We start from the raw sequence: 10417 nt of genomic DNA, 5'->3' as shown, positions 1-10417 counted from the left end.
GACCATGGTTAGGGTACGTATAATGCCTAGGATGGATAACTGGACATAGATGGTGTTCCCTTATAGGTCTAGATACACATGACCACAATATGTGCGATTTGCATGGTATCTCTACTCAGGCTGAGATAGGGCTATTGGACTAGTGAGCGTCCTATAGTGTGTATTTATATCTATATGGACTATTTTAGCTATTACCGAGCTATCTAGGATGTATCTGCGTATCGGGTTTATGTATGGATTGTAGTAGTATGGAACTTGCATGTGAGCCTGACCCACTCTTATTTTTCAGGTGTTCGTCAGTACCAGGCTTAGAGCTTGATCGTGTTGATGCAGATACAGATACTCACTCTTTCGCTTACATATTGGTTTTTGATTTTTAATTCTGTAAATTTATTTAAGGTTTTGGGATTAAGGGTCCACTAGGTGGATTCTCGAGTTGTACAGATTTTAATTATATTAATTTATTATTTAAGGTTTGAGGATTTCCATTTTAGATTTCTTTCAGCGAATTATTATTTTATTCTTAAATCAGTTTTTATTCTTACTTGTTTACATATTCACAGTTGGTATCCCTTGGATCTGTGCTCGGACTTGATCACCCGTGGCTCTAGAATCGAGGGGTATCACACACTGTCCTAGAATCCATTATCGAATCACTGTAAGTTCACCTCTATCAATCTCTAGAATTTCTTTGACCAATGAAGAGTTTTGGTATGTTTCGTCTCCTATAGAAAGTTTTAAAATTCCTATGAATACGCAGAAAAAAAATTCCTATGGAATACGTGGGCAAAAAAATTCCTACAAAAAATTTCGTATGGAGGCTAAAAAAATCCGCAGGCAAAAAAAATTCATACAAAAAAATTTCGTTTGGAATAGGCGGGCAAAAAATTTTCCGAGAGAAAATTTAGGACTAACATTCCTATTAACAAAATTTGCAATTCTCTAAATACTACTACTATATATATTATCTTTCTCCCTTTCAATCTTTAGTAGCTCTTTCAATTTCTGCAAATTCTCTGCACGATTCATAAGTTGCAAAACTCGAACTCAGGTTAGACATGATTTTTTAAGTGCATCATAGAACAATTCATTTCTTCTGCAAAATCATTCTCATTATTGTTGAATATGTTATTTTCCTTCTATATTCGAGACATGAACTTTTCGTCAATTTGATGTTGTGAAGGTGTATTATCACATATTATCTCCTCTTTCTTACTAGTTATCATCATTGGATTTTTGTCAAGGTGTTTATATATTGATCTATAGCACTGGTTTTTCTAATTTCAAAGTTGTAGAATTTGGTACATGTCTCTATTTATCAAAATAATAATAATAATAATAATTGATATGTGTCTCTGTTTTTGTAATTTGTTGCAATTTAACTGATTTGTCAAACTTGATAGTGTGTCTGAAAAAGAAAAAAAAAAAAAAAAAACTTGATAGTGTGACAAACTTTATTTATTTTTTTGATAGATGCTGATGCTCTGTTTTCTTTCTTTGTGGTTTTTGATGCCTTGTGAGTTCACTTCCTCTATGGGTAAGTGTCTTGTGAGGGCCGTGAGACCTGGTTTTGGTTCAATCTCTTTGTGATGTCATGGATAGTTTGGGAATGCTATCACGTTGTGATCTACTTTCTTCTAGCTAAAGGATGGGATTCATTCTGTTCATTTTTTGTTGTTTTCTCTGTACTATGTCTTTTTTTTCCTAAATGGTTTTCTCTGTACTATGTCATTTTTTGTTGTTTTCTCTGTACTCTGAAGTTGAGGTTATTTTAATTCTTTATAGATTATTAATTTTATGGTATGAAATGAGCTCTTATAATGAGGACATAGGAAATGGGGGTAACTTTAATTCTTTTTATTTATATGTATTCATCTATGTATTTATAAATGTATCATGCATTACATGTTTGTAGCTTATTACTGTGCCTAACTTGCTCACAAACATGCATGTTGTACCATGCATTTTGATTGTCCAAGCTAATTTGTTATATTATGTTATAGATGGCAAATAATGAAACATGTGGGTTATCAATGCAAAGTCAAAAGAGTGAAAAAAAGGGAAAAACAACTTGGAATAATGAGTTGCATAGTATTTTTGTACAATTATGTTATGATCAAATGTTAAAGGGAAATAAAAAAGGACTGTCCTTAGTAAGGAAGGATGGAATTATGTACTGCAAAACTTTCAAAGGAGAACTGGAAAAAAATATGACAAAAAACAGATGAAAAATCATTGGGATAGTACAAAGAGTGAATGGAAGATATGGTATAAGCTGAAAAGGGAAGAGACTGGGCTTGGATGGGATTATGAAAAAGATACAGTCGTGGCTAGTGACGATTGGTGGGCTAATTACTTGCAAGTATATACCTTTTCTTTTTTCTTTTTCTTTTTTAATTATATGAATACGCATGCATTATTTTGTAATTATATGTTATGATAAAAATTATTTTGTTAACAGGTCAATCCAGATGCAGCTAAGTTTCGTGAGAAGGGAATTGAACACTCTTACCAATTAACAGCTCTATTTAAAGATCGGATAGCAACAGGTAATTCGGCTTATGGACCTTCACAAGGAACTTTACCAGAAGATAATGCTGGACCTTGTCGAATTGAGCAAGATACACAGGATACTCAAGAAGAGATGGACGTAGATACTATATTTCATAATGAAGAAGAACATAGGGAATATGATAATAATCAAGAAACTGGTGGTGTTAGGGAGAATGATGGTACACGTAAAAAATCAGAGGATTTCATTCCGCCACCTGAGAAACGTCGAAAAGTGACTCCAGCAACTAATATGAACAACATGCTTGAGAGAATATGCAATGCAGTTGAATCAAGGGCAACAAATTATAACCGTGCTGGCGGAAGTAACACAATCAAGGAGTGTATAGACTTGTTGAACCAAATGACAGAAATACCAAAAGGAGGAGAACTTTACATGTTTGGTTGCGACACTTTGTTCTTACAAAAAGAACTACGAGAGCTATTTGTGGCACTCGGAGAGCATGAGTTACGCCTTAGTTGGCTTCAAAACCGACACATGGCTTCTAAGACATCCCATCCATAGTTTTTTATTTTTTTTTAAAAAAATTATTATTAAGTTTCAAAATTACCATTATGCAATTTTTATCATTAATTTTTTTTTTTTTTTTAGAAATTGATAGTTTTAAGATACTGGAGTGGTTATTTGAGGTTGTTATTTTTATTTATTAATGGAAATGCTTTATTTTAGACTTTCTAAATGTGTGATACATGTTCTTATATATTATTTGTTATTTATAATTTGTTTATTGTATAGATTTTGATGAAGGATGTTCATTGTGATAGTTAAGCATGGATTCAGACAACAATTTTCAATCTGATGACGAATTTGATGAAATGGTGGCAGATGCATTGCTGGGTGTTGCAGTTTGTGTTTCAACTAATTACCACACCAACTATATTGTGAAAGAACCATGTAGAAATTCGAATTATACAGGACATCAATTTGTAATGGAAGTATTAGCTGGACATCATAAGCGTTGTCATGAGTTATTTCGCATGGAAAAGCATGTATTTTTACGGCTTTGTCAAGGGCTCACACGAAAGGATCTATTAAAAGATAGTCGTGAAATTTCTGTGGAGGAGCAAATGGCCATATTTCTTATGACAATTGGCCATAATGAAATAAATAAGATGCTACAAGAACGATTTCAACACTCTGGTGAGACTATTAGTAGGCATTTTAATACAGTTCTGAAAGCCCTAGTAACATTCTCAATGTCAATTATTGTGTCTCCTTCGTTTGATGATATCCCTATTCATATACGCAACAATCCTAAATATTGGCCTCATTTTAAGGTAATTTATGTACTTCTTTCATAATTGATTATATTATTATATTTTATCATTATTTCATTGTTAACTTCATAACAATCTTTTTGTAGGGTTGCATTAGTGCAATCGATGGAACGCATATTGATGCAGTGATTCCAGTCGATCAACAACTTGCATATCGTGACGTAAAGGAGATTGCACACAAAATGTGATGGCTGCTTGCTCATTTGATATGAAATTCACATTTGTTTGGGCTGGATGGGAGGGATCGGCTCATGATTCTCGTATACTTGACGAAGCTCTTGGTAGGCCAAATTTGAACTTTCCCAAGCCTCCAAGTGGTTCGTATAATATTTTTTTTTCTTTTTTCTTTTATTTTTTTATTTTTTTGTAACTTTTTTTTATATATTTTTCTTTTTCTTTTTGTAGGTAAATATTATGTTGTTGATGCTGAGTATGCTAACATGTCAGGATATTTAGCACCATATAAAGGAGTACGTTATCATTTACAAGAATTTCAAAGAAATCGCCAACCAAGAGGAGTTAGAGAACTGTTTAATTATGCTCACTCATCTCTTAGAAATATAATTGAACGTTGTTTTGGAGTTTGGAAGGCTCGGTGGGCAATTTTAAAACATATGGCTCCTTTTCCATTCCCAACACAAAGGTTAATTGTGATTGCATCAATGGCATTACACAATTATATACGACAAGAAACAATAGCGGATGCCGAATTTCGACGATATGATGATGATGAAGGTTATGCCAGTGACAACGATGATATGTACACGCGTGTTACTTTATCGGAATCTAGTGGAACGGTGGACCAACAACAAGAGATGAGCATTATACGTGATGGGATTGCTAATTCAATATGGTAATCAACTAGATAAATTGTTCCTTAGTCTATTTATGTCTTAGGATTGATTCTAAAATTTTAATTTATTTATTTTGAATAATTATTGTTTATTTGAAATTAGTATTTAAATTATTGATCATGTTTACTTTATATATAAATGGAAATTTATTGTCTTCTTTAAATAATATTTAACATATCGATTATCCATTTTTAGTGGTAGAAGTGTTCTATCTAATTGTTCATTATAATTTTAAGTTAATTACAATTATTATTATTATTATTTTTGAATTACTAAACTGTTGTTGATATGATTCAATATTTGTGTCAAATAGAATGTAAGGATATTATTGTAAATTTGTAGTTATTTAATAGTAGAAGGACTTCGGTGACTTTGCAACCAAACATCCCTTAGCAATTAGGCGAGCCTTGTACCAATCAATAGATCCATCAGTCAAGTATTTCACGGTAAAGACTCACTGACACCCCACTGTTTTATCTCAAAAGTAAGGTTTACCAAATGCCTTTTTTTATTTCTAAATTCCTTCCTATAAGTGATTCTTGAAAGCCCGTTATAGTGAAAGGACTTTTCACAACGGGAAGCTCATCCAAACACAGCTTTGATCTCTCTAAATTAGATAACATACCATTTTTTATTTAGGATATATTCAAACTCGGAATAAGAGTTAGTCAAAAACAAACTCATTGGATGGGTAAAATTGTCTTTCCATTTTTGCAAGCACAAAAAGAGAGTGCGTTGTGCATTATGCAAAGGTCATTTACTTTTCATCTCCCTTCCATTCTACATCTATATTTATTTATATTGTATAAAAATAAGAAATACAAATACTAAATAACTTTTATAAATTTTGTATAAACCGTTATCATGTTATGGAAATAAAATTCTAATTTATATAGTACGTAGACCTCAAAATTCTAACCCTCTAATAAGATTACTGTTTAAAATGCATTATGAATGAAAAATTACATTTCATTAATATCATATTAAACACATTTTGATATACGGAAGGAAAAAAAAAAAAAAAAAAAATTGTATTTATCCGTTTTGAAATGCTAGAGTTTATAAGGCCTATACGTGTTTGATATGTCCTTGTCCAACTTATTCTGAAAACATTGGGTTTGGGCTGAATTTAGTAGCCCATCAATCCAATAGGAGAGAAAATAATATAACAAAAAAAAGAAAAAGAAAAAAGAATTAAGTGGTCATCAAATGGATAATGCATTCATTTTTTTTTTTTTTTTCACCCATTCATTTTTTCATTGCTCACCATCTCTCTGTCACACACACAACGAATTAAATCATTTCAATGATCTCAAGCTGCCCCTGAAATATCCCTTCCCAAAAGCAATTCTAAAAAAGACATAAACTCAATTCCCAATCCCAAAGAATTTTAGACAGGATCAAGGGCAATTCTGTCCCATTAATTTCAAACTGAAAACCACTCCCCGCCACTCGCATTATAGATTCAGTTAAAGAGAGAAACAACAGTTCACAGAGAGAAAGAGAGAAGAGGATGGCGTTGAGACTGTTATCTCCACCGCTTTCTTCTTCTCGATCGCAACTCAATTTCTTATACAACTCCAGATTGCTCTCGAAATCGAGCTCTCTACTTCAATGGCGGCCAAAAACCCTAGTTTTCACTCACCGGGGAAGCACGGTGGTGACGCCGAGGGCGTGTGTGAAATTGGAGGAGCAGGATGTCGTGGAGACCGGAAGCAAGTGGGGGAAGGTGTCTGCGGTGTTGTTTGATATGGACGGAGTGCTCTGCGACAGTGAAGAGCCGTCTAGATTGGCTGCCGTTGACGTGTTTGCTGAAATGGGGGTTCAAGTCACTGTGGAGGACTTCGTGCCATTCATGGGCACTGGTAAATATCTCTGTGAATTTGAAGTTATAATTGATTTTGATGAAGTATCAATTAGTCCCCAATTGCACATATGCCTTTTGAGTGAACTTTGAGTTTCATGTATATATCATTTTTTTTTTTGATAAGTGAGATTCATGTATATATCATATATGTACATTTAGCGCATGGTTATTATATTTTTAGGTTTATTGGCGTTTATGATGTAGAAACATCATATAAGTTGCACATTATGGTTACACACAGACACAGGCACTGTATAATTATATTATTAGGGTCGAATGACCATTCCTTGGGGTGAAGAGGTGCCCTACTAAATGTGTGGATAATTAAGAGGTCAATTGGGTAAATTTTAGTAACATTTTTCTGTTTATAAGTGTACTTATCTAATGTCTATGGTGTTTTGGGGAAAAAAATAAAAGGATAAAAGAAAATAAATTTTAGAACAAAAATCACAAGAAAAAAATGGTGAAACAGCGATGGAAAACAGAAAAGGGACACACAAAAATGCTAGTAAACATCCCCACCAAACAACTCCCACAAACACCACCCCCCCCCCCCCCCCCCCCCCCCCCAAACAATCCCAACAATATCCAAATATATAGATTGATTGTCCATGCATTTGTAATGCGAACTTTATAATCATGACACTCTATATTAACGAGCAAGAGAAAAATTGAACAATCATGATGATGGGTCATACAGTGTCACGAATCACCAAAATTGTGTATATATTGTCCGCTTTGCACACTCGCCTCTCGCTGCTTATGGTTTTCCTCAAAATGCCTCTACATAGTTAGAGGATGTCCACATGTAAAAGTATTATCAGACCTCTCCCACCAGACCCAGCGTCCTCGCTAGCCTGACGCGCATGGGCTTTTGCACGCTCCCCCCATTTATAGTTAGGGATTGGCTCTGATACCATTTATCGTGACCCACCCACAATGTGTAGATATTGTCAGCTTTGCACACTTTTCTCTGGGTGATCACGATTTTCCTCTAAATACGTCTAAAGAGTTAGGGGATGTCCACACATGTAAGTGTCATTAAACCTCTCCCCCAGGCGATGTAGGACGTCACATATAGACTCCAAAGATTGAATAAACTTCTCAAGTTCGTGTTTTTTTAATCTTTTCAGATAATACAAATGTGGGTACTGGAAACCTTGCTGGCAAAGTGGCAATACTATTTATTAAGCTGGCTAATTGGCATGATAATTGTGATTTCCAACACATATAAGTCTTCTAGATCTTCTTATTATAAATAATTCAAAGAAAGAGAAACATTTTTTGGATGATAAATAAGGTGTTATGGTAACATTAATCCAAGCCAACTTCTTTTTCTTTTCAATTTAGCTCCCCTTGTAAGTACATCACATGCACACCCCCACAATTGCCCCTTATGGGGACTTGAACCTCAACCTTCCACTTGGAAAGTAGAGGACATAACACTAGAGTTAAGCTCTTGGTGGTAATTTTGGTCCTTTTATGCCACAAATGAAATTTAGATCTGCATTTTCAGCAAGAAAAATATTATTTTTAAAATAGCTAGAGGGATGATCAAGTATTTGGTTTTGTAAGGTACATAGCAAGGTTTTGCGTGCGCACACACAAAAACACGAAATGGTTTTAGCTTAATTTAATTATATATGTTTATGCAAATGAACTAGGTGAAGCAAACTTTTTAGGAGGTGTAGCTTCCGTGAAGGGTGTTAAAGGATTCAATACTGAGGCAGCAAAGAAGAGGTTTTTTGAGATATATCTGGATAAGGTGATATTCAACTGTCTTCATCTTTTTTTCTTTTTCTTTTTTCCTGACACATACTGTAATAAGAATCTGATCAAGTGCAGCTCATTTTCAGTTCATAAATCATCACTGACCTCTAAAATTGCTTTACTTTTTTGTAGTATGCAAAACCGAATTCTGGAATAGGATTTCCTGGTGCTCTTGAACTCATTACTCTGGTATGTAAATCAGTAACTTAGGTGAGTTTGATACTAGTATTTTGTTGCTGCATCAAGCAGTAGTATGATATTATGATGCTGTACAACAGTGTAAAAGCAATGGCCTTAAAGTTGCTGTTGCATCTAGTGCTGACCGCATTAAGGTTGATGCAAATTTAGCTGCTGCCGGTTTACCATTGTCAATGTAAGCTAATATAATCATGTGCTCTCCTTTTATGTTTATGGAATAAACTTATATACTTCATTCCTTTATTATACCTTCTGATTTTCATATGTTGCTGCCATGACCACTGAAATGTTCTTGTGCATTTAATCTTCAGTATTAGTTGACCTCTATTTATCTCAGAGGCAGACTATGCAAGTTAAAACCAAGTATTTTGTATGGATATAAATTGTTTTATGTTTCAGCTCTTACTAGAAGCTAAACCTTCATTAGTTTAAATGATTAATTTGTTTTAAAAGTTCTTCGAAATGGTATTAGATCTCTTACTGCTCAGTTTATGGCACTATTCCCCCATGGGATCTAGTGTTAAGATCATCACTCTGTAGTCAAAAGTATTCTGGATTCTTTTATTTTGGAAACTATTGTTTTAAATTTTGGTTACAAACAGAATGTTTATAAGTAGTTCAGCTTGTGGGTCTTCTTTGCTTTGCTGCTTTTGCTTATTTATGTGGTTGAACTCTATGCTTTAAGATTTTGTTTCTTCTGGGTTTTTTATAGCCTTAATTGAAAATTTAGTATGTTGCTTTGTTTTTAATTTTGGAGAATGAATAAATATTTGAACATATGCATTCAGTAATGTTTTTTTCCTTTTTTTCTTTTTTGAATTTGTAAAAAGGGAATTGCTTGTGGCTTTGAGTTTATCAAAAACTTATGAAAGAATAGCATGTGAATTGGGAATTTTTTTACATGAGTTTGAATAAGGGGTGGCCTTTATGATTTATGTCTCAAGTTATTGAAATTTCCAAGGTATTGTGGTCTTACTTCTTTTTTGTATTATTCTATAAGTTTTAGTAAAATATTTATTTATCTTAATCTCCCTTTATATGTTAATTTTAAGTTTATAATCTCATATTAATTATAGAATTCTAAGTGACATCTCTAGAGTATATGATGAAAAACTTTGTACCATTAAGTTACCTTGAAAATCTTTTGTCCCCAAGGCCCCAACCCTCTCCCATTCTTCAGACAATCACGCACGCACATGCGCATTGTCATTATCTCTGAAATAACTGTACTACATTTTATTTTAAAACCTGAGTATAAATTTTGGTTATCATCTTTGGAAACCAATATATGTCTGAAACCGTTGTTGAATCCTGCCACTCCATCATGTGAAGCGAAGTGAGGGGCCATAATACGGTGAACATATAGACTCATTATTCATATCTCATTGTCATAATTAGATGCATTCCTTGCCCTTTATAGGGGATACATTGGCACCATCTCCTACAAGTTAATGCTATTTTATTTCTGGCTATTGAGTTGTAAGTTCAAGTAATTTTTAATGCATGTTTAGAAGGGTTCATATAATAAGATTACTATTTTTATGATCGTTTTTAGCTACTTAAATGTTTTCTTAGTCTAATGGTTCTCAGTCTCTTTTTATCAGGTTTGATGCTATTGTGTCAGCAGATGCATTTGAGAATTTGAAGCCTGCACCTGACATTTTTATAGCTGCATCAAAGATTTTGAATGTGCCCCCTAGTGAGGTACACTTGCAGATTTAGAACGTTATATTCTTTATAAGCATCAGTTGCAAAGAGTAGATTTTATTGGCCTGAAGGAGATACCACATGTTTATGAACTTGTATTATTGCAGAGTAGTTTTCGTAGAGAATACTGTAGTATTTCCCTCAGCCGGCTGTCTGGAAAACAATCTAATGA

General features: G+C 33.7%; 3 protein-coding genes across 4 annotated transcripts in view; all 3 read left to right on the top strand.

Annotated features, from left to right (window-relative positions):
* Positions 1 to 2224: 2224 nt before the first annotated feature.
* On the top strand, positions 2225 to 3076 carry LOC132301130 (L10-interacting MYB domain-containing protein-like). The gene is made up of 2 exons (XM_059798409.1): positions 2225 to 2362; positions 2462 to 3076. Exons 1-2 carry the CDS (start codon positions 2225 to 2227, stop codon positions 3074 to 3076), a joined length of 753 nt encoding a protein of 250 aa, XP_059654392.1.
* A 266-nt stretch (positions 3077 to 3342) lies between these two features.
* Positions 3343 to 4037, top strand: LOC132301129 (uncharacterized). Its single transcript, XM_059798408.1, has 2 exons — positions 3343 to 3849; positions 3936 to 4037. The coding sequence occupies exons 1-2, from the start codon at positions 3343 to 3345 to the stop codon at positions 4035 to 4037; spliced, it is 609 nt and encodes a 202-aa protein (XP_059654391.1).
* A 2015-nt stretch (positions 4038 to 6052) lies between these two features.
* LOC132299577 (protein SUPPRESSOR OF QUENCHING 1, chloroplastic) overlaps positions 6053 to 10417 on the top strand; it is a 29130-nt gene continuing 24765 nt past the window's right edge. Inside the window, exons 1-5 of one of the 2 annotated variants that reach the window (XM_059796296.1) lie at positions 6053 to 6568; positions 8235 to 8335; positions 8473 to 8529; positions 8619 to 8713; positions 10143 to 10242. In XM_059796296.1, coding sequence (XP_059652279.1) covers positions 6217 to 6568; positions 8235 to 8335; positions 8473 to 8529; positions 8619 to 8713; positions 10143 to 10242 — 705 coding nt within the window. In that variant the 5' untranslated portion in view covers positions 6053 to 6216. The remainder of the gene's footprint in view (positions 6569 to 8234; positions 8336 to 8472; positions 8530 to 8618; positions 8714 to 10142; positions 10243 to 10417) is intronic. The other variant, XM_059796295.1, reaches the window with a different exon arrangement.

The sequence above is a fragment of the Cornus florida genome, unplaced genomic scaffold (assembly GCF_030987335.1).
Source record: "Cornus florida cultivar Cherokee Brave unplaced genomic scaffold, ASM3098733v1 CherokeeBrave_3.0.0_Hap2_Chr03, whole genome shotgun sequence".
Classification (NCBI taxonomy): Eukaryota; Viridiplantae; Streptophyta; class Magnoliopsida; order Cornales; family Cornaceae; genus Cornus; species Cornus florida.
This window is presented reverse-complemented; position numbering and strand designations above follow the sequence as displayed.

Bases quoted from the DNA above. Each gene is read 5' to 3' on its own strand.
- LOC132301130 (XM_059798409.1), top strand. From the start codon at position 2,225: ATGAAAAATCATTGGGATAGTACAAAGAGTGAATGGAAGATATGGTAT. The intron at 2,363-2,461 runs GTATATACCTTT...TTTTGTTAACAG, and splicing joins GGTGGGCTAATTACTTGCAA to GTCAATCCAGATGCAGCTAA.
- LOC132301129 (XM_059798408.1), top strand. From the start codon at position 3,343: ATGGATTCAGACAACAATTTTCAATCTGATGACGAATTTGATGAAATG. The intron at 3,850-3,935 runs GTAATTTATGTA...ATCTTTTTGTAG, and splicing joins AATATTGGCCTCATTTTAAG to GGTTGCATTAGTGCAATCGA.